This window comes from Pinus tabuliformis, chromosome 7 (assembly GCF_031772625.1).
Source record: "Pinus tabuliformis cultivar Carrire ecotype Pingquan chromosome 7, CPIR1, whole genome shotgun sequence".
Lineage (NCBI taxonomy): Eukaryota > Viridiplantae > Streptophyta > Pinopsida > Pinales > Pinaceae > Pinus > Pinus tabuliformis.
In genome coordinates, this window is record NC_142293.1 from 922,926,435 (window position 1) to 922,951,522 (window position 25,088).

At 38.7% G+C, this 25,088-nt stretch overlaps 1 protein-coding gene across 1 annotated transcript; it reads right to left on the reverse strand.

Annotated features, from left to right (window-relative positions):
• Positions 1-14,748: 14,748 nt before the first annotated feature.
• Positions 14,749-17,899, reverse strand: LOC149250666 (4-coumarate--CoA ligase-like). The gene is made up of 6 exons (XM_089459172.1): positions 16,841-17,899; positions 16,414-16,612; positions 15,717-15,862; positions 15,299-15,366; positions 15,102-15,204; positions 14,749-14,885 (listed from the first exon to the last, which is right to left on the reverse strand). Exons 1-6 carry the CDS (start codon positions 17,897-17,899, stop codon positions 14,751-14,753), a joined length of 1,710 nt encoding a protein of 569 aa, XP_089315298.1. The 3' UTR covers positions 14,749-14,750.
• Positions 17,900-25,088: the final 7,189 nt, after the last annotated feature.

Genomic DNA, 25,088 nt, shown 5'->3' on the forward strand with positions numbered 1-25,088 from the left:
TGACCTAGGTTCGGAGGTGATTTAACCAAACATATCCTGATACTACTGGCCCTTTTGGAAATAGTCCACGGAGTGCGGACTGAGGTCTCACCCAAAGTAATATGGGAGGGTGCTAGAATCAGGTTTCCACACCCTGGGGATGTCTGATGGGTTTAAGTAATCTGCGGTTCAACATTGCGTGCACGTCGCTATGCGCACTCACCCATACCTCGCAACTTGAGATACTACCTTCGTGCAGCCCTACTAGGGGTCCTAACAATGTTATTACCCAAGTCCTTACTAATCATCCAATATTAGTTGATTAACTTAGCTTATTTGTATGCCTTCAGTTATACTTTACAATATTCACAATTCATACAAGTGCACCCAGTGAATAAACAATATAATTGTAAATGATATCAAACATGTAATAAATCATAACAGATGCACAAAATTGGTAACAAAACCTTTCTTTATTAATCTCTTCTCTGGTTACAGACTCAACTCTACCCTGTGCACTCAACTGCAGGGGTCCACACACTCAGCTGCAAACTCTACTAGGCCTCTGCACACTCAGTTGCAGAGCCTATTCCTACTACTATGACCCAAGACACACTTATATTCTTCTTCTATGATTCGCTATCTCATTCTATCCATTATATTGTATCTTCTATACTTCGCTATCTCATTCTATCCATTAGATTCTATCCTCTGATCTCTTCACAACTTAGAGCCTCGCTTTATTTATATAATCCCATGGTCCACTGACCATGGGTAGGCTGACATTATATTCAAACTTAGGGCGAAAAGCCCTATGACTCTAACATACATTTCGTGCCCACAATTCGCAGAGCTTTACAATAATATTACTCAAAACTTGGGCATTGAGCCCCAAAACATGTTGTGGGGGGATTCCATGCCCAACATAGCGCAACTCTCCTCATGTTGTCGCGAACCCTATGACATTGCCTCGTTCCACACAATCCTCCAATCGCGCAGTTCCCCAACCCAGGAAGTGTAGTTTATAGTCTTGCACCTCCTTTCAGTTGCTTGGAGCACTAAGACTATGATACCTTCATAGAATCACCTAGCCGGATCACCGGTGTATGGCTTCAATTGGCTGCCATTCACTTTGTCTAGGAAGGGATCTCCGTTCAATTTAACCAACTGAACTGCTCCACCATTGGTAATCTACTTAATGACATAGGGCCCTAGCCAGTGCATTCTGAATTTCCCTGGAAATTTATCAAACTTGCTGTGATATAAAAAAGGCAGATCATTTATCTTAAAGGTGAGCAATTTAATGTACCGATCATGCTATGATTTTTCGCGCTGCTTTTGGACCTGTTGGTGAAATCCAGCCAGAAATATTTCTTCCTCAAGCTCAGGATGTTGCACAAGCCTCTCTTCTAGGGATCCGCGATCTGTCATACCTGTGGGTGCCGATATGTGCAGACTAGGCACAATGTATTCCATGGGAATCACTGCTTCAACACCATATATAAGCCTAAAGGGTGTCTTCCCAGTCAACTTTTTGCATGTTGCTCGATAGGCCCATAGTATTGCGGGTATGCGCAGGTACCAATCACTTCGCTAAGCGTTGCAAACCTTTGTCAGTGTGTTCTCCAGTACCTTATTGAATGCTTCCACCATCCCATTATCCTGTGGGTGATAAGGCATGCTTTTCGTGAGATACAACTAAAATTCCTCCGTCAGCGTGCTGATCATTTTGTTCAGAAAGTGTGTACCACGATCACTCATCAAAACCTTTGAACACCCAAATCATGTCAGTACATACTCAAAGAGAAACTTCGTGGTGGTCATGCTTGTGCAGTCCTTCATAGGCTATGCCTCCACCCATCGATTCAAATACTCAGTCGCGGTGATAATGTACCATGCTCTCGTCTTCTTTCCTTGGGGCTAAATGGGTCCCACAAAATCTATTGCCCATTTCTTGAAAGGTTGTAACATCATCTGTGGGTTCAGGGGCAACTCATGTCTCAACGATGGCCTGCCATTCCTTTGACACACATCGCACGCCTTGCAGTAAGCTTTTGAATCTTGATGGAGGGTTGGCCACCACAATCCTGCGTGTAAAATATTATGTGCGGTCGCCCTTCCTGGATAATGCCCTCCTGCAGCACCCCCATGAGCATCCGCGAGGATACTGCTTCTTTCAAACTCTAGTACATATCGTCGTAATACTTCATTAGACCCCATTTTGTACAGATGTCCAACAATGATAGAAAAGTCTGCTGTGTGCATCACTAACTCCTTTTTCTGCTGGATGGTGTGGCCTTCCAGGTCAGTTCATGTAATTAGGAAGTGTATGATATCTTCAAAGTGACCATCCGCGATGCGCACTGCAAAGAGCTGTGCGTCAGACAATCCCTCCAAATTAGTGGGCTCTTCCCTCATTTCGGTGAGTGACAAATGGTTTGGTCCCGTGTTCAGTCATCCAAGCTTCACAATAACTTCAAAATCATACTCCTGGAACAATAAAAACCACCTATAGATTCTCCCCCCACAATACATGCTTATTGACTAGGTATTTCAATGAAGAATGATCCGTATACATCTTAAAATATCCACCCAGCAAATAGTGTCTAAACTTCTAGAGTGCGTATACCATGGCTAATCCTTCGCGCTCAGTGGTGGAATAGTTCTTCTCAGCCTTGGATAACCTCATGCTTGCGAACACTATAGGATGGTCCAATTCTCCTCCACCGGCCTATGTAAGTACTGCTCCTAGTGCTATATATGACACGTATACATGTACATGAAACTCCTTCTTCCAATCTGGGAAGGCTAAAATCGGTGTGGTGGCCATTTTTCCTTTCAGCACATCCAAGATTTTCTAATAGTCCTTGTTCCAACAGAACGTGACATCATTTTTCAACAGCTTCTCCATAGCCGTGGTGATCTAGGCATAGCCCTTGATAAACTTCTTGTAGTACCCAATATTTCCCAAGGTGGCACGCAACTATTTCACACTCCTCGACGCCTCCAAGTTAAGTATCACTGCAATCTTCGCGGGATCTACCATTAGTCCCTATCTACAAACCACATGACCTAGTAGAGTCCCAAAAGGAACACAAAACAGACATTTCTTCAGATTGAGTGCAATCTGGTACCTTCAACAAGTATCTAGCATTAAGCGCAAACTGGCCACATGGTGTTTTACAAACCCAAACACAATGCAATCATCAAAGTACACCTCCAAAAACTTATGAATGAATTCTTTTAATGCAACAATGATTACGCATGAAAAAATTGAAAGCGCATTCTTTAATCCGAAAGTCATTACAATATACTAAAAACATCTCCATTCAGTTGCGAAGGTCGTCTTGCTTCTATCTTCAAGCATGATTTTGATCTGATGGTACCCAAAAAACCCATCAATGAAGGAGTATGTTTCCTGGCCACCTACATTATCCAATAACTCATCAGTGAATGGAGTCGGGAAAGGATCATGCATGCAAGCATCATTCAACTTCCTGAGATCTACGCATATCCTTATTTAATCCTTCTACTTCTTTTCCTGTACCACCATTGGGCTCACCCAATCAGATTCTTCTACGGGCTCAATGATGCCTGCCGCGAGCATCTTATCTAACTCTAATCTGACCTTCTCCTTATACTTCGGATTGAGACGGCAAGGTCTTTTCTTAACCGGATTTGTGTCGAGTTTTAAAGTGATCTTCATAATGCCCAAGTCCCCTATTATCCCCTTTAACTTTGTAAACTTGGTAGGGAACAAATCTTGGTATTCGTGGAGCAATTTGGCGACCTTATCTACCATCATGCCATCCCAGTAATCTCTAATATTTGCGAATTTGGGCTCCGCCTCCATACCAGTATTTACCTGTTTCGATTTTAGTGGCACGATTATATCAGGATTCTCGATCTGTGGTCCCTCGACCTCGCAGTGACCCTCGACCTTGCGGTGACCCTCAGCTTCAGAGATATTAATCTTTAGTGGGTCCTTGTCTTCTTCTTTAGCAGCCACTTTATAGCATTCCAGTGTGTGGCTTGGCTGAGTAGTCCAATCGGGTTGAATCAGATCCAAAGGATCCTGCAGTATCCTAAAGATTGATTCTTTAACTTCTTGTAGCGCTTCGTTAATATAGTCAAACCCATATTCGAAGCTGAATGTCATTATGAACCCTTTGTGTAGAATATCCCATTCGCCTGTGCCATGGAGGAGCTCTGTCTCCAAGTACCAGTTCATCGGGATGACATCCAAGGTGTGACAAAACAAGTGCACCAATTCTAGTTGGGTCTTTCCTCCATATGTCTTAGCCCATTTGGCCAAGTGTGTGCGCGAATCAACTTTTCCGTCATACTTGTATGTCACTCATACCTTCGGCTTCCCAAAGCATGTTATCATCATCCTCCTACACTCGTGTCAATCGTCAAAACTACCCTTGTGCGTACCCCACCATCTCGTGGGCATAGCGCACAGTGCCCAGTCCAAAGCCTGGAAGTGTTGCTTCTTTGGTACTTCCCTCTCAAATGCATCCAAAAACACATCCACATCATTCAAGCCATCATAAGTGGGTAGATTTCATACCTCTGACGACACACAACGTAGCAACTAAGTCATCATGTTACAGCTTAGCGTGGTTACTTCATGTAGCTGATTCTGCCAGCTCTAATTATTCGTCTGAGTCTGAGTTGTAGGAACTCTTGCGATCCCATGTAATTCATCCATCCACTATCGGATTTAGCCAACCTTGGTCTCGTGTTTTTATTTTATATATGCAGTCCAAATCGTCATTGCTTTCATAATCGCGGATTGGTTTAGTATAGCGCTATCCTTTTGTAGGATGTAGGGGTACTATGACATAAGCGATTTATTTTAAAATATCATCTTTCACTTCTTTAGGTTGATTACCCCATTCATGTCAATAGCCCAATCAATGCCAAGGAGCGCAGGGTAGGGGTTGTTGTCATCCACAATTTCTATTACTTCAAAATCAGCCAATGTGCTTGTGCCCTCAATATCTACAGTTACTCCCTGCAACTGTCCCATGGGTATGATCTTCTATTGATTTTCCATCCTTAACTAAATCAGAGACCGCTACAACGTGGGTCTCCCCATCCGCTCCCAAGTCTGCTTTGGCAAAATGTTTGCGTCTGACCCCAAATCTAGAATAACCTGATCCATTTCATATTCTCCTATTTTCGCGGTGAGTCTCATCTCATGCCCTGTCCTTGCCTTGTGCTTACCAATATTTCGTACCACACGCGGTTCACTCAGAGTTTTTTCGGGGCATCTATTTATAAGTTCCTGTAACCCCTTCACAACCTTGCCGTCACGCAACAACTTCATGCGGGTCTCTAGAAAGGTTGTAAGCATAGAAGGGTCCATTTCATGAATATGCTTATCCCGACTCCCTGAGGTAGAGGCCTAAATGAAGCTCTTATTTGCTTCCATGAACATTTCGCGTGCGTGCTCCAGATCAAATTCAGCCTCCTTCGCCGGAGCTTTGCGAACCCATGTGTTGTCTTCAGGTTGTTTCCCCTTATCATCGCCCGTTGCAATTCCACTTCAGAGCACTATATTCACATTTGGATCCTCTTCGCGAGGCTCAACCCTCATCATCTGTAGGTTTTGAGTTGGCTACGGTGGTAGCACCCCTTTGTCGCGTATCCTCGCTATTAGTGTAGCACAGTCCTCTATCTCATGATTAAACTGAGTATAATATTTGCACGACGAATGCGTTGGGTTAGTGCATTCACGGGCATAGTGTCCTAGTCCTCCACAATTGTAATAGATCAGCTGTCCCCGACCTCTGCCTGGTCCTCCTCTGCCTCAGCCTCGTCTGTGCCCTTGAAAACCTATTCGGTCCATCGCAGCGCTCTAGTCAGGAGGCCGCATTTCTACCTGAACTCTATATTTCGCTGTTTTTGCCTTGTTTTCCCTCTTTATTGAGATCGTCACTGTTTAATTCCTAATAGCTACGATAGATCACTCCTGTTCTCTCTACCCTCGCTGTACGTTGTGAATAGCTCGTCATATAGTTGTGACGATTCCTGAAATCGGACCATCTATGAGAACATGTGTACTCTTGCGATTGTCTCAGGTTGTTAGTGTTGTGCCTACAACGATTCCTGTAGGGTTAATTTCTACAGCCCTACCTCCTGAATAGACCAGTGTAGATTGTCCTCTGTTGTTTCTTTCACCTTTTTAATCTTGTTTTGATTGTGTTTACTAAGGCATGTCCTTCTTAGTTCCATTTGTATGAAATTTGGCTTTTTGGACTGTGTGATCTAGGTCTTTTAGGTTTCCGTCAAGAATTCATTGGTTTTGGGTTGCTTGTCCTTTCAAGTTTCTGAACTAAATCCACAACAGCCTTGTTGACTTGTTTGAAGCTGTTCTCTTACTACTTGCCCATCTTCCTGGTTGATCTGTAGTGATTGGTCATCAAACTAGCTTGTTGTGTTGATTTGATTTCCATTCACTATTGAAGCATATATTACATTTTCCTTTTGATCGGTCGGGCTGTGCATTATCTTGTTTTTTATTTATTCCAAAAATAAAAACAATTGCAGTCATATAGTATACAAAAATGAAAATGTCAGAGGTTCACTGTGTGAATCCCCTGTGTACGCACCGGTGTTGAGGCTTCTCCTAACGCACTACTATTTTTAAATTAAAAACCATGCAATGGTGCACCATGTTGTATATGCACTGAGGCATTTGGAAAATGTCATAATACCAAGGCTTTGTTGGAGTATAGCACCAGAATGGTGAAAATAAATTTTACGATTGACATTTTCTTAAATTTAACACACTTGTGCTTTGTTTTGATTAATTATGGGCCTCCTTGAAAGACCATCTCAGCTAGGATCATAATGAAATGGTCTCTTAAGAGTTAAAATATTAATGGTGGTAAGTGGCTCCTTGTTCCATGGCTGGGAGTTCATGGAAGGTGACACCACATTTATAGTAGTAAAAAATCTACACTTTGGAAATGAAACATTTATTATTTTAACAATGAGGTATGGAAAGCCTTTTTATAGTGGTGGATGAGGGCTATAATTTCTAGAAATATCCTCAATATAGCAAATATTTAAACATAACGTTACTTGAAGGTCCACTTTGGTCACCTTTACCACTATGACCAAAATAATTTTAATTAACATATTCCAACACACACCCTAAGTATTGGCATGGGAAATGTGATACAAAACAACCTAGTTAAACATCATTACAAGAACGCATTTCCCTTCACCACTCCCTACATGGATTGGGTTATGAAACCCATCCCTATTGCATGAAATTCTTGAAATCAAACATGTAATATTCTCTATATAAAATTTGTGTCTAAAGCTTTATTTGTGGTTTATGAGCTTGAATAAAAGTTAAATCCTTAATATTCTTCTTTAAAAAAAAACTTAGTCTAACATACCCATCTTACTATGTTAAAATAATCCTTGAAATTTGTTCTAAATTTTTAAATGTATAAATGAATTCATTTTTTTTTAAGATTTCAAGTTATTTAATTATATTAATTTAACAATTTAATGTGTCATATCATTATATTAGTTTAACAATTAAAATCTACACGCTGATTTTTTTTTTAATTAATTTTTATGTGAGTGATTTTCCCAAGGAAAAATCACAATTTTATTCATCTAAAAAAAAATTCATATTGTAGATGCTAAAAAGCATATGCATAAAAACAACAGATCATGGTGTCAAAGATCAATAAAAACTCATTAAAGAGTTATACTAGTCTACTCTTTTCTACCTTTCTTCTTTTCCACTTTCCGCCAATCACTAGAGTTGGGCGTGGATGATACAATTGTCATTTGAGTCTCTTTTACATTTACTGGTATTGCGTTATCTGAATCCGATCTTTCTAATACCACAGCTGGCTTGACATATAACCGATGTTCGTGGCATACGAAACAATAACCCTAATTTGACTACATATTGGAAAATACTTCTAAAAATAAAATTATTTAACCCCCTTACCAATATGAACCCAATACACCTTCCCAATTTAAACAACCCCTACTTTCACTAGATATTATAAGTACCAATTTTTTAATAACATTTTGTATACCCCTTTATATTTTTTCATTAACTTTGAGCTCCATTTTTTATACTTGCCAATATATTATATCATTTTTTCCTCAATATATATCCCCCAATATGAACCCACATGGGATGATATTGCTCTCCTAGTGAATCCTCCATGTCTGATATATGAGTTCGTTTGGTAACACTTATTTCCTTTTCATAAGTAATCATCTCAATCTATTGTTGTTGATCGGATTGTATTGGAACTAATGAATATTTATTCTCAGCGTCGTCCTTCTGTGAAGTGTCCTGGAATTTCTGATCATTTATGTTAGTGGTTGTTTTTGTGGTTTCCTGTTTCTGCTTCATGAGTTTTTGAACACTGGCAACCTTTTGGCTTTTGAGGTTGTCTCTTTTTTCTTTTGGGGTATTTTTTGACTTGAGGACAAGTGCTTTGTATATGACCGGTTTGAGGACTTATACGACATCGAAAGGTCGTGTTCTCATAGTCAAGGGGTTGTGACCACTCAAGATTGTTGTGAAACAACAATATATGATGAGGTAAACATTTACTAAGATCTACCTCCGCACAGATTCTGGCAAAGGTGAAAATGTCTTTTGAAACTTGTTATGCATCCACCTCTATGAATTTTCCAAAAAAAATCCCAATTCCTTTTAATACTTTGTGGTGCCAAAAATGCAAAGGTAGATTATGTAACCTTACCCACACTGCCATTTTGGATACCAGCATGGTATTTGCATCAAATTCCTGAAACCAAGGAGTCATGAATAGACCTGCATTGCCCCAAAACCATGGTCCCTCATTTAAAACATAATCTTTATCTTTTGTTGTATCAAACTTTACAATGAAAAAACCCCTAGAACATAGATGTATATCACAGTTTTCTATCCATGTAGATAAAATCCATTGATGTAGCGCCTCCAATTTGGGCCAGAAGCCATTAAATTTACATATAACAACTTTTGCATGGAAATCAGCATAAATCTCATTGTCAACACTAGCACCTGGGTTATCTGCTCCATGATATAGGGACCAAGAAGAGTGGGAGACTACTTCGTTGATTTTGTGGCTCTGCCTTCCCTTTGACTACATCTTTGAATGAAATTGGGTCTTTTGTGCTTGATCCAAGGCATCTTTCAAGAAATCTCAAGTTAAGGATGATAGTCGAGTGAGAACCAATGCCATAATCCTGCAGCTTGAAGTCCTCTTGCATTGATTTCCCTGCATAAATCAAATTTTGTAGTCTTGCTTGGATACTTATTTGATCTTGAAATTTTTGTTTAAGAACTTGCATCTGCTCGCAACTCCAAATCCTCGTACAAAAAATTTTCCCTCTCGGCTTTCGCATCATTATTTTAATTTAAAGCATAAATAATTATAGTTATTTTAATTTATAAATAAAATATCATTAAGCAAATTTGCCATGCGATTTACACAATAAATTACTTTACCTGTGTCATCATCCCATACCAATTGAATTAATTTAATTTACAAGACACACAAACCACTTAAATAGCCAAATGCGATGGAGGTGGAGAAACTTAGGGTAAGTGGAAAGGAGACTGGAAGAAGCGAGGTGAATCAGAAATATGGCACGCTATTACTCAATGTCTTTCTCTCTATCCTAATTACTCGTAATGGCTCCCTCACAGAGAACCAGGAATCCATAAATATATCTCCAAAAAGGAGCCCAGAAAACAGTCACATGATTGGTATTGACCGCGTTGAGTCTATGGCACGCCCACAAATCCTTGTTGAAGAGATAAAATCGATTAGAATAAAGAATATCATGCTTTGATTTCAACGGTGGGGGCAGAGAGCTTCGCCCTCAAATCCTTTCGCAGTATTTTTCCAGCAGGAGACGGATGAAACAGAATTTGTGCAACTTCTTGTAGAAGACCATAAATTTCATATAATTAGATATTTACACGTTAGCATAATGGAAATTTGCTGGATAATTCAAATAGTTGACTTCACTTCTATATATGAGAATTTTTTTGGAATAGTCTAGAATCTAAAATAAAGATAGACTTTTGAAATAGTTGAGAATATGTAATTTAGATATTTTGGAACTCTAAATTTAGATGATTAATTTTAATTTTCAATAAATTAATTTAAAAAGTTTAAAATTTGTAATAATTTTTAATTTTCAATAAATTAATTTAAAAAGTTTAAAATTTGTAATAATTTTTCTTGGAATTGATTTATAGAGGATTTGAACTTGAATCTCATATTTTACATAATTTAACAATTAACAATTAAGAGTTTAAATTTTTTTAACAATTAATTAATTTTTCTTGGAATTGATTGATAGAGGATTTGAACTTAAATCTCATATTTTACATAATTTAACAATTAACAATTAAGAGTTTAAAAAATTTTAACAATTAATTTTGTTTTAATTAAAAACAATTTACCCAACCACAAATTGCTTGATTTCATCTTCTGTGAGATCAAATCCATTTGATCTCACCACTAAAGCTACTGGAACTTCTCTTGCAACTTCATCCTTTTGACAGTCTACAAAGTTATACGAAAAGGGTTACATTGTTTTTACAGCTGGAGGTAGCTGTAAATCAACAATAAATGGCCCATTAAAAATAAGGTTCATATTTTTGGTGTACACATTTAAAAAAAAATCTAAAATAATCAGTTATTTTAAATATTTTATTAAAGGTTTTAAAATATTTTCAAAATTTGATAAACAGTGGAGAAAGATATGATCAAATTCAATATGTTTAATTTTTTTTTAAATGTATTTGATATATTAAAATTTTGAATTGCAAATTTCAAAATGTTCTCACAATCTTAAAACAAAATTATATGTTTGACTTTGCTCGTATATATGTTATATCTTGGAAATATGTTGAAATCTACCATCTAACCTCAACCAAAACAATCCAAATCTAAAATCCCTTATATTTGATAATCTCTTTCACTCTGTCAACAATGAAAACTTCGTCATCGTCAACAATATAACCAATATCCCCAGTATGTAGCCACCCATCTTCGTCGATAGTTCTGGCTGTAGACTCGGCATCGTTCAGATTACCCTTAGAAAAAACACTTAGAGTCAAAGCTCAATACAGTGGCAGAATCCGGGTGAATCCGGGAGATAACAAAAACCAATAACATTTAACCTTAAATATGGCAGATAAGTGGCCTCTCACTCTACAGTACTTAAATTTTCAGGCCAAGTTTCTTGCACAAATTTGACACACTGTAGATTACGATGTAATTTTTTATATGGTATGGAATCCAAAGTAAAATCCCAATTCCCATTTGCGTAGTCTAAATAAGTTTCAAATTTATTCGAAAGTAATTTTTTAAATGGCGTGGAATCCAAAGCAAAAACCAAATTCGTATTTGCTAATCAAATTTGTAAATAATTAGTAGGAAAAATGACCAAGATATCATAGTCATGATATATACTAGATAGAAGGAATATGGTCCATGGTAACGACTTGGGATGGGATATTTATTGTCCTAGGTGGTGCCTCTTTCCAAGGGAGGTATGTTGAGATGTTGTTCGATGCACTCCATCTATCAATTTAAGTCTTTCATGTGACCATGTAGATGCTCAGGGAATGGAGGATATTCTCACAATGCTCGTGCCGGTCCTATAGGGTGCAGCCAAGGAGGAACTTCATGTTCCAGTAGAAATCAAATATGTGCATATTATATTGATTAAATTGGTTGCGGGTGTGCCCAATGTCCAATATCCAGTTTGTCATCTCAACAAGAACCTCTATATCTAAGAGGTGAAGCCGATGGGAGGAGGCTTTTCCCTCATCATAGGTTAGCTCTTCGTGAATGGGGCTCAGTGTGAGGTCATGGAAGCGGGAGGTGGATTCCTCTAGATGATAATACATGTGTACTACCCTTGTGGGCTCACTCTTGGTAGTAGGCGACGCCCCTGTGAACCTTAGTGAGTTGATGAGGCATGGGAAGGTGTCAAAGGATATAAAAAAATTGAACAACATGTGAGGAAAAGAAGGCATTTCAAGCCAAGGGGAACACCACATCGTGAGTGCATAGGGAGGAGGGTCGACATGGCAAGAGTGAAAACCAATGATTTCCATTGTCTATGTCACTGTGAAACAAAAGATTGTAAGAGAGCAATAACAAAGGAATAGTGAGTTGAATCCAAGGCAAATGCCCACATTGAAGGACCCATAGTGAAGGAGAAAGTGGCGCTAAGGAATGGACATGAGGTTGAAAAAGGGGAAGTACAACAACGATGAAGAGCTCCAGAGGATGAGAGAGAGGGTGGGCCTATAAAGATGGAGAAAACCCCAGAAGGATACTAGTGGGACTACGCCTAAAGACTAGGACTAAGAGCGACGCTGAAAGTTTTGAAATTGAAAAGGCTCGAGCACAAGGATGTATAGAAAAATATTGCTACAAGGAAAAGGCCTTACAGCTGAAGTTTTTACGATAATCCCTATAAAAATAGCCAAAAAATTTGTTTATAGGAGAGGTCACTAGTGGAGTTGGGAGGGCAGTTAGCGTAGATTTTTTAATGGTGTGTCTATAATACACTAACACATCGGTGTGTTTCTATAACTATACACACCAATTCTTACTAGTGTATGGTGCACTATGGCAGAGTTATTTTTTATAAACTGTGGTAGAGTTATTTTTTATAAAAACAAATAAATAACAGTGCATTAAATACATAATGCACATTGGTGCGTATACTACTCAATATCATTGAAAAAAGGTTAAATGTATAAAAATGTCGGTCGTAAAATTCATTTTTCCTAGTCGGGTGCTATACTCTCATGATGACCCGTTGCTAAACCCGTATATGAATGCCTTAATGCATAAACAATATGGTGCACCGTTGTGGGGTTTTTATTTTAAAAATAGAAGTGCACAACTTATATTATATGCACTGACATCGTTAATTGAAGTGAAGGCCCCAATGCTTAATAGAAAATGGTGCAACATTGCAGAGTTATTTTTTATCCAAATAAAAACAATGGTTCACTATGTATATGAGGCGCGCCCGGGAGTATACTATTCAATAGCACTAGATAAGAGTTAAATTTAAAAAAATATGGTTCATCATAAAATATATTGTCACCATTTGGGTTATATACTCACATAAACTAGCAGTGATTTCCCTTTTTAGGAAATCCACAGTGCGTAAAAGCATGGTGCACCGTGGCAAGGTTTTTAATTTAGAAAATATCAATGCGTTACTCATATAATAAGCATCGGTTCCATTAATAGAAATGTACATCTTGGTGCTTAATAGACAACGGCGCACCGTTCGAGGGTTATATTTTAAAAACTAAAAAATAACAGTGTGCTAAGTAACTTTGGAGCATCGATGCATATACTACTCGATAGCATCACACTGCCGTGATTTTTTGAATTAAAAACCCTACCGCAGTGCAACATGGTATTTACGCATTGAGGCATTTCAAAATAGGAATAACATCGGTGCTTTGTAGGAGTATAACACCGGAATGGTGAAAATGAATTTTATGACCAACATGTTTTAAAATTTGGCCTTTGTTCGGTGCTATCGAGTAGTATACGCACTGGCGCCGCGTTTTCACCTAGAGCACCGCTATCTTTAAATTAAAAACCATGCAATGGTGTGCCATGTTGTATACACATCAGGGCATTCAGAAAATGTCATAGCATCGGGGCTTTGTGGGAGTATAACACTGGAATGGTGAAAATAAATTTTATGACAGAGATTTTTTAAAATTTAACATGCTTGTGCTTTGTTTTGATTAATTATGGGCCTCCTTGGAAGACCATGTGAGCTAGGATCATAATGAAATTGTCTCTTAAGAGTTAGAATATTAATGGGTTGTAAGTGGCTCCTTGTTTCATGGTAGGGAGTTCATGGAAGGTGACACCACATTTATAATAGTAAAAAATCTACAATGTGGAAATGAAACATTTATTATTTTAACAATGAGGTATTAGATGCATTTATATAGTGTTTGATAGGGGCTATAATTTCTAGAAATATCTTCAATATAGTTAATATTTAAACATAACTTTACTTGAAGGTCCACTTTGGTCACCTCTACCTCTATGACCAAAATAATTTTAATTACCACCACTCCGTACATGGATTTGGTTGGAAAACCTATCCCTATTGCATGAAATCCCTGAAATGAAACATGTAGCATTCTTTCTATCAGATTTGTGTCTTAAACTTTACTTGTGGTTTACTAGCTTGAATAAAAGTTAAATCCTTAATATTCTTCATTAATAAAAGTTAAATCCTTAATATTCTTCATTAAAAAAACTTAGTATAGCATACTCATCTTATTGAGTTGAAATAATCTTTGAAATTTATTCTAGAACAAAAAAACCAATTTTCAAATATTAAATCTTAAGATCAAACTTCTTAAAAAGAAATTTAAAACATTAGGATTAAAAACCAAATGTTATTTAATTATATTAATATTATATAATATATTATGATTGATATTATAATAATTTATATGTCAAAATTTTTGAAAGTTTTCCATATTAATATTAACATAATATATTGAAAGATACCCATAAACGTATTTTATATTTCTTAAAAAATGATATGATCAACACTTTTGAAGTTACCAATTTGGTACGTACCTAATGTAGGGCAATGAAATGTTCTCTTGCTCATGCGTCTATGGCATGCCCACAAATTCTTGTTGAAGTGATAAAATCGATTAGAGAAAATAATATCATGAAATAATATCATGCTTTGATTTCAACGGTGGAGGTGGGGGCAGAGAGCTTCGCCCTCAAATCCTTTCGCAGTATTTTTCCAGCAGGAGACTTGGGAATTGCGTGGATGAAATAGACTTTGTGCAGCTTCTTGTAGAACACCACCTGTTCAAAATTTGACCATATATTTAGATATTTACACAGTATAATTTGATTCTAGATTTTGATGGTTCACTTCACTTCTATAACTATAAAAATATATTTCTGGAATAGTTGAGAATATGCAATTCTAAATTCCGGAATAGTCTAAAATCTACAATATAAAGGTAAGCAATTTTCACTTCCAATAAATTAATTTATTTTAATAAAAAAACAATTTACCTGTTTAGCCACAAATTGCTTGATTTCATCTTCTGTGGGATCAAATCCATTTGTTCTCACCACAAAGGCTACTGGAACCTCTCCTGCTACTTCATCCTTTTGACTGCCCACAAAGTAAAAAAGAAAAAGGTTACATTGTTTGCACAAGGTTTAGTTGGAATTAAAATGTGTGAGATTCATTCAGATCAGAGACTCACGGTATAACTGCTGCATCTGCGATAGATGGATGGGTTATGAGAATGTCTTCTAATTCAGCAGGAGGTACCTGTAGGTCAACAACGAATGGCCGATCAAAAATACGATTCATATGATTGGAATACAAATTCAAAAAAAAATCCAAAATAATCGGTTATTTTAAACTTTTTATTTCAAAATTTGATAGAAGGTGGATTTTAAAATATTTTCAAAATTTGATAGATCATGGAGAGATATGAGCAAAGTGAAATTGTTTAATTTTTTTCAAATATTTTGTAATGCAAATTTCAAAGTATTCTCAAAATCTTAAAACAAAAGTAACTGTTTGACTGCTTTAAAATCAGGTCAAATTGTTAAACTTTAATCAAAGAAATATTTTTTAAGATTCTACCATCAAAGTTCAACCAAAAGAATCCAAACCTGAAAGCCCTTATATTTGATAATCTCTTTTAGTCTGTCAACAATGAAAACTTCGTCATCGTCATCAATATAACCAATATCCCCAGTATGCAGCCACCCATCTTCGTCGATGGTTCTGGCTGTAGACTCAGCATCGTTCAGATACCCTGAGAAAAAAACTGAGAGTCAAAGCTCAATAGAGTGGCAGAATTCGTCTGAATCCGGGAGATAACAAAAACCAAAAAATCTGGCAGATAAGTTACCTCTCACTCTACAGTACTTGAATTTTCAGGCCAAGTTTTCTTTCACAGATTTGAGATACTATAGATTAGTATGTAAATTTTTAAATGGTGTGGAATCCAAAGTAAAATCCCAATTCCCATTTGCCTAGTCTAAATAAGTTTCAAATTTATCCGGAAGTAATTTTTTAAATGGTATGGAATCCAAAGTGAAAACCTAATCTTCAGGAGAACATTATAAATTCTGGTGAAATTTTGATTGTACTGAATCTATTTCTCACTCCTATTTGGGAAAAAAATTTGAAAAGCTTTTTTTGGCCGTCCAAACATATTTGACACCTCTGTAGACATGGCCATGAAACATATTTGACACCTCTGTAGACAAGGCCATGAGTATTTGCTACCTACGATTTTAACGCGTGCCACATCACAAACTACTGTAAAACCCAAAATAGAGGAAGGTATATATTGACTGTTACCTTTCATAATTTGGGGCCCTCTGATGCAAATTTCTCCCGGTTCGTTGTACGGAAGAGACGCGCCCGTCTCCGGGTGAACGATCTTCATTTGGGCATTCCGAACAACTGTTCCACACGATCCGGACTTCATCGGAAAGGGCTCCTTAGCGAAGGCCAGACACATTGATAGCACAGGTCCCGCCTCTGTCATACCGTATCCCTGCCCAAAATCAATACCACAGAGGAGAATTAGAACAAAAATCCCAAAATCAATACCACAGGAGAATTAGAACAAAAATCCCAGATTTTGACAATTCATTCATTATTTCCAAGTTACTAACTTTACTTCAATTTTAAAATATGATGTGTAATTGGAGAAAATGATTTTTTTTTAAATACGATGGGGGCAGAACATATACACAAAATATACAGAGGCATGGAAGCCCACCTGACCAAGAGTGGCTTTGGGAAGTCGTAGCCTCAATGCATCCTCCAGCTCCTTCCCGAGAGGCGCAGCGCCGGACATCACAATCCGAATGGACGACAGATCGTAGCCTTCCACCAGCGTGTTCTTGGCAAAGGCAAGAACTATGGGAGGCACCACAGGCGCCACCGTGACCTTGAACCTCTGCACCAGATGCAGCAGCCTCCCGATCTCGAACTTGTGCATGAGCAGAATAGCAGACCCGGCCCTGAGCGAGCAGAGCAGCACAGAATTCAGCGAGAAGATATGAAACAGAGGGAGCACGCACAGCACCACGTCCTCAGAATGCAAATACACGTTGGGATTTTCACCATCAACCTGTTGGGCGAGGCTGGAGACGAGCCCCTTGTGTGTCAACATCACACCTTTGGGGAGCCCCGTCGTGCCCGACGAATAGAGCAGCGCAACCGTGTCGTCTTGCTGGACGTCGGGGCAGTACTCGCTCTCGTCGCCCTCCAACAAGAGCGAGATGCTCTCGCAGCCCTCGGGAGGGCTATCAATGGTGATCACTTGGATCCCATGGTTTTCCATGAGGTCCGTCAACTTTTCTACACAGGCAGCGTAGGTGACGATCAGCCGAGTGCCCGACGCAACCGACTGTTTGGCAATGTCGGATGGCGTGTAAAAGGGGTTTGCCGTGGTGGCAATGGCACCCGCTATGGACGCCCCTAGGAAAACAAACACAAATTCCGGGCAATTGGGCAGCAGCAGCATGACCACGTCCCCTTTTTTGAATCCCAATTTGGCCAAACCCGAGGCCACCTTGCGAGATATCAATTCCACTTCGCCATAGCTGTAAATCTTCCCGTTCGACCCCTGTATCAGACATGGCTTCTCTCTCAACTCATCCAACTTTTCGAAACAATAAGAGTGCAGTGGAAGATGGTTTGGAATATCTATATCCGGAAGCTTTGACCGATACAGAAAATCCTTGCCCCCCTCATTCAATACTACCGCATCATGTTGGCGATTTCCGTTCTCAGTGGACCGTGCCATGGGGGGAGCTGACTGTACTTCAATCATGGCTACTCTTAGCAAGAAAAAAAAGGGAGAAATGATACAGACAAAGCACTAGATTGAATTAAGCTCCCCCACCTACGTGTCCACCTGAAATCAATTAGAACAGAAAACACTGACAGAGTAATTTACAGACAACAATGAATAGATCGTATATATAAACTCTGGTTCTGCTGCGGCTATTATTATTCATCATGGGTGGTGCCCCTCGTAGAGGGGCTGGTGCGCGTGTATGTCTGGTGGGTTTTCAGTCAAATTTTTGCAACTTCTTTCCCATCACGCTCACCTCACACCACCACACCCTCATTTGGATTCTCTCTTTGACGTTGATGGGTACATGTAGGTATTCAACGTGCTAGGGAGGTGGTATATATATATATAATTAAAACATATATATTAAAACAGGGAAGAAAATCTGCCGCCGCCGCCGCTAACATCCATCATCCGTCTGCCGCAGTTGACCATCTATACCGTCTGTCACCAATTCTATTGCCGCTGGATTCCCTCCCCAAAAAAATTCTAATTACATGTTCTGTGAAAGTGCATTGAAGTAATTTAAAATCATCCATCCAAACCTTAAAAAAATATCAAAGTCAAGCTAGGTGCATATTTGATGTCGTTTAATTGCTTGAACATTCCAAACTACCAATGGAGTCCAATTTTGAATTGGATGGAGTCCATTTTTCATGAAAATTTCATATATACAAGAGATAGAAATCACAATATTACATTAATATATATATATATATATATATATATATTAATTTTTTCCATATATATAGATATAACATTATACATACTCATACTTTAAACACTTCTTATTACATGTTATATGGTATGAAAGAGCATTGTCATTAATGTTTTTTCATATTATATTATATATATATATATATATTTGAACATGGAAGATAAAGATGCAGCGATAAAAGTAATACATGTGTGAAAAAAAAGGAAAATAAGGAAAAATGTAAATATGAAATATAATAATAATAATAATAATAAATTATTTAAAATATTTTAATAAATAATTAATTTTTTTTTATAAATATTGAAATATTTATTTATGTATTTAAAAAATGTTTAAAAATACTTTTGTTGTAAATATATATTTTATATTCTTTTTAAACTATTAATATTTTTGTCAATTTTTTTTACAAAGAAAAACAATATCTATAGCTATTTATATTTCAATATAATTTAAATAATAAAAATAGTTGTGATGAAGCACAGTGTCTCCGTCCACTGCTAATTAATTAATTAGGGTAGCCTTTGGTGTGCATTTTATTGTTAGTGTGGGGTCCATATTCCACATTTCATCTTTATTGGAGAATGCTTTTTGCATTGCAATGTCGTTATTGTGGCCTCCACACACACACAACGAAATCCACCTTCACACGTTTTTTTTGTTTTCATCCTTATTCGAGAATGCTTTTCACACTTGCAATTTGTTGTTATTGCCACCTACATTGGAAACCACCTTCACACATCTTCTTCCGCTTCCACACAACATCTTTCTCATAATCAATAACTAATCTCCCTATCTCTTTTAATTAAAATGAAACTATTTATTGCTAAAAGTTAAAATCTTATTAAAAACAAATAAATTTAAAGTATGGAGCTTTTGCACTTATCTGCACAATGGGCCATCATTTGTATTTACCTTACAAAACAAGTTCGAACTAACTTTAATCTTGATAATAGGCTAAGAAACTGCCAAATGTGAAATGTGGGGTTGGCATTTCATTCTTATTATTCCACATTTGCAATATATCCTTATTAGTGTATTTGTAGACGCACAATGAAAACAACCTTCTAACATCTTATTTCAGTTCTGCAAATCTTCGTCCACACAACTAGTCGTTTCGTTGTTTATTCGTTATTAAGTTTGTTGTTGGGTGTGTGTTATATTCTTTCCACGACTACCTCATGCGTGGGGGGGCAATATCCTCCCTTATATGTTACAGTGGGCGCAGTAGGGGGGAGTGGCTTCCCCCCTTGTTGAGGGGTACGCCCCTTGCACGGAGTTTGAGGCAGCGCCCTAGGAAAATATTTTTGGACCCTATATTAGGTGGGTGGACCCACCTATAGTTTTGTGGATGGATTTCGCACATGGTTTTGGGCATGATGTGATCGGGCCAGCCCACGTGGTCCCGCCGTCTAAACGCCGATGTGTTATGTACTTACGATATGTATAACATTGTAATTGATTTTGGAAATAAATGTTATTTGATTTTTAATCTGCTTGGGTTACGACATGGGTACCTTGATGGTCTACCTGTTGGACAACTGTCCCTCCTCGGGATTTTGCAAAACCCGCCTTGGTTTGGGGTTTTACACCATTCACGCTCCTTTGGTTTTCATTGTTACTCTGGTATTTGGCTCTGCGAGCTCCTGGCGATTCCTTGTAACTTCTGTATTTTCTGTTGTGAGTTTGTGAGTTCTGCTTGCCTGGTCGACAGAGTGGTGTGCTTCTGGTTGCGGTCGTGGTCTCATTCGTTCTAAGTCTCGGCCTGTATGCTATTGTTTGCTTGGCGAAACCCTTGTAAGGTTTGCATTACGGGATTTGTTTGCATGTGTTTTCGCTGTCACTGTGGTATATATTAGGCTTTAATGTCTGCCTCTGTTGGTTCTGGTCAATGTCTACCCATATCTCACAAGGGTTTACAGCTAGTCGAGAGCTGTAAGGTTCATGGTGACATTTGCTTCAGCTCTGGTTCGTTGGCTTCCAAATTCGACAGGTCGTGGTGGCATGCTCTGTTCGTCCCTCCGTCAACTTAACCTAGTAAGCTTCCGTTCTATGCTGGAATTTTCTTTAGCTGTTTGTTTTGAGTCTAATGGTCTGGCTCCTCTGTGAGCAGGGGGTTCGTCCGGGTGAGAAATTACAGTTATGGCTCGCCTATCAGGTAATGGCACTCGTTTATCTTACTCAGTAGCTTCGTTCCAGTTCTCTGTTTTTATTTTGCTGTGGTTGGAACCTAACCCTTCCTTTGTTTGCCTTTGTGCAGGTGGAGCCGTTCGTTGGTCTGGATGCCTAGACTTCCGGCTGCCCCGAACAATATATGGGTAGAATCATTCTGTTGTTCTAGCTTTGCTTGGCTGGGTTTTCCGACTTGTAGGGTCTGTTTGTTTTTTCGTTGGCCTTGTGCCGCTATCTGTCGTTGGTTCCTTAGTTGTTAAGCCTGGTGGTAGCTTCAAGAGATGAGTTCGAACTCTATGCTGATGGCTTTTGTTTATGGTCGTGTCAGTTCCCACGTCTGCGAACTGGGTTTGTCTTGTAATTATTTTGAACAGAGAATGTGAATGCTTATATAGACTTTGGATGACTATGTTATAATCTTGTGAATTCATGTGGAAATAAATCTGGAACCGCTCTTGTGGTTTTGTTTACATACCTGTTATAAGTGTATACGCCTGAACGCTATGATTGTGTGGCCTGCGCTAGTCGTTGTGGCTCTTCGTTTGATTTAGTTGTCTTTTCGTTCTGGTTCAGAATCTGTAGTGATAATTTAACAATGTTTACACCATAAAAGGAAATGCACAGCATTGAATTGTACAGTATTTGAGGACGCTTGTAGGAATTGTATGTGCACTGAAAAATAATGAATATATTCTTTTCTGTTAATTACTTTTTCACAGTCGAACCCGTATTGGGCTTGTTTTCCTCCTTTTGTATCACTGTTCTCGAACAGTTGGATAACTGCTGTTAGTTGTTTTGTTGTCAGTTACAATAGTTATTTCATATTTGAAACTTATTCATAACTAGCACATTTTCCTTTGCTTGTATTTACAACAGTAATATAACTGTTTGGAAACGAATGATTCTAACTAATTACTACTGTTCCTAATTAGAAGTCATTACATTATTCTAGGCATTTTAAGCAGAAAAGTAAAATAAAAACAACAGATAAAAATAAAGACAGACACGCTGTCCGTCCAGTGAGCTATGTTCTCTATCCTTCTCAGAAACCATGTCAACCTTCTTTCCGTCTTCGCCCTGTTAGCTAGATGCTCCTGCATCAGGCTCCCGAGGTAAAAGAAATTCATGGCTCCGTTCCATGAGTTCCTCCACCGAATAACCAGCCTTCTGTATCTGCGCCGCGTCGAGCCATGAGCTGTCCTCCATTGGACGGTCTCTCTACTTGACGAGGTAACGTAGATATTCCTTCCTACGTGTCTTCTTGGCTACCTGGGTGCTGAGGATCCCTTCAATCTCATGGGACTGGGCCGAAGGCAATTGTTTCTTCCAAGAACTGTCTCCAAATTGGGTGTCCCATTTTGGCTGTACCACACTATCATCCTCTGCTTGGGAATTATATGGGAACAGATCCGCCACATTGAAAATAGGTGATATGCCTATGTCAGGTGGCAGCTGAATCTCGTAAGCATTGGCTGAAAATTTACGTAGGATTTTGCAGGGACCAATTTTCTTATATTTTAGCTTATTATACGTACCCTTAGGAAACTGTTCCCGCGCAGATGCGCAAGGACCTCATCCCCAACATTAAAATGCACCTCTCGTCGCTTTGAGTCTGCTTGCTGCTTGTATTTCTGTACGCTGTCCTGTAACCTTAGTTTGATTTTTTCATGAAGCTCGCTCATTGCTTCTGCAAAGTCTTCCCCATCCGCGCTTCTCCGTTCCAACTTTCCCAAATCTCGCCGTTCATGTATTCCTCGAGGATGCATGCCATACAAGATCTGAAATGGGCTGTGTCCGGTGCTACGATTGGGTGAATCGTTATAAGCGAATTCTGCCTGGGCGAGAGCTCGATCCCATAAACGCAAATTTTCTCCAGTTAAACTCCGTAATAAGTTCCCCAAGCTTCTGTTCACCACTTCCGTTTGTCCATCAGTCTGCGGATGATATGTAGAGCTGAAATTCAGTTGCGTGCCCAACTTTTTCCACAGGGTGCGCCAAAAGTGTCCTGTGAATTTTACATCCCTGTCTGAAATGATAGTTCGGGGTAGGCCATGTAATCTAACAATCTCCGTGAAAAACAAGTGTGCCACGTACGTGGCGTCACTAGTTTTCTGGCAAGGAATAAAATGAGCCATTTTTTAAAATCTATCTACCATCACCATTACTGAATCATACCCCCGCTGTGTTCTAGGCAGTCCGAGAACAAAGTCAATGCTGACCGAGTCCCATGGCCTATTTGGAACAGGTAGTGGTGTGTAAAGTCCAGTATTTTGACTGTGTCCTTTTGACAGTTGGCAGACTTTACACCTGTTTACATATCTCTGTACATCCCTGTTCATTCTAGGCCAATAATAAAAATGTCCGAGTTGCTCCAAAGTTTTGTTGATGCTAAAATGTCCCGCTAATCCGCCACTATTCTTTTCCCGTACAATATTCTCCCTCATTGAACAGTCCGGGATACATAATTGCCCACCTCTGAACACTAATCCTTCCTGTAAATTATAGTCTAACCATGGGCTTGCATTTTTTAATACGGGATTTTGGCAGGCTTCAAAAGCTTCCTTGAAATCTGTGTCGGTTTGGTACAAATCTTTCAAATGTTCGAATCCCACTACCTGTATGCTACTCTCCTATAAGAGCAAGGCTCTTCTGCTCAAAGCATCTGCCACTTTGTTGGCCTGCCCACTTATGTGTTTTAACATGAAAGTGAAACTCTGCAAGTATTCTACCCACTTGGCGTGCTTATGGTTTAACTTGTGCTGCTGCATTACATATTGTAATGCCGAATTATCAGAAAATAAAACGAACTCATTTCCCAGCAGGTAGTTCCTCCAATGTTTTAAAGCTTGGACCACTGCATAAAATTCCTTGTCATATGAGGAATATTTCTGCCGGCTTTCATTTAGTTTTTCACTGAAAAATGCCACTGGTCTGTCTTCCTGACTGAGCACAGCGCCAATAGCTGTTCCACTTGCGTCACACCGAACTTGAAAAAGTTTATTGAAATCGGGCAGCCTCAAGATTGGCCTCTCCGTGATCTTCCGCTTCAAAAGCTGAAAACTGTCTTCTGCCATCTTGGTCTAACAAAAAGGCTGACTGGCCTTTTTGATGGTCTCTAACATTGGTGCGCAGATTTCACTGAAATTTCTAATAAATTTTCGATAAAAATTTGCCAATCCGTGGAAACTACGTACCTCCAATAAGCTCTTCGGTGACGGCCAACTTATAATTGCTGCAATCTTCTCGGGGTCCATTTTCAATTCGTTTTCTGCAACTAAAAACCCAAATAGACCAGCTCCTTCTGCAGGAAAGTGCATTTCTTTAAGTTTATCAACAGTTTGTTCTATTGTAACTTCTCTAACACCTTTCGAACATGTTGAAGATGCTCTCTTTTTGTTCTACTGAAAATTAAAATATCATCAAGATAAACTATCACGAACTTGCCAATAAATTCCTTTAACATCTCATTCATCAATCTCATAAGGTACTAGGAGCGTTGCTCAATCCAAATGGCATGACCAGCCACTCGTACAGCCCTTCATTAGTCTTGAAAGCTGTTTTCTACTCATCTCCTTCCCTAATTCTGATCTGATGATAACCACTCTTCAGATCAATCTTTGTAAAATAAGCTGCTCCGCTAAGACAATCCATCATGTCGTCCATCCTGGGTAAGGGAAATCTATATCGAATCGTGATTTTATTAATAGCCCATGAATCTATACACATTCACCATTCTCCACCCTTCTTAGGTGCAAGTACTGTTGGTACTGCACAAGGGCTCAAACTTTCTTTGATCAATCCCTTATCCAGCAACTCCTGCACTTGTTTACGAATTTCTTCATTGTCTTTCGGGCTCATCCTATACGCTGCCTTGTTTGGCAAGCTTGCTCCAGGTATAAAATCAATATGATGGCTAATACTCCTCTTGGGAGGCAACTTATCTGGTAGATCGTCAACTACAATGTCTTGGAATTCTTTCAACAACTCCTGAATTTCTACAGGCAGTTCTGATTTTTCTGTGTTCAGCAACATCGGTCTTGTCCTCCTTACAATTGCATAATTGACCTCATTTTCCTCAATCTGATTCACAAACTGTTTTCCTCCAATTAACAATGTTTTTGTTCCACTCGGTTCTGGTGCATCCTCCTCTTTGATGGGTACAAGCGTATGTTTGATCCCATCTTTCACAAATTTATAACAATTTGTCTTCCCATCATGTGTCACCTTCCGATCATACTGCCACGGTCTCCCAAGCAGTATATGGCACACATCCATTGG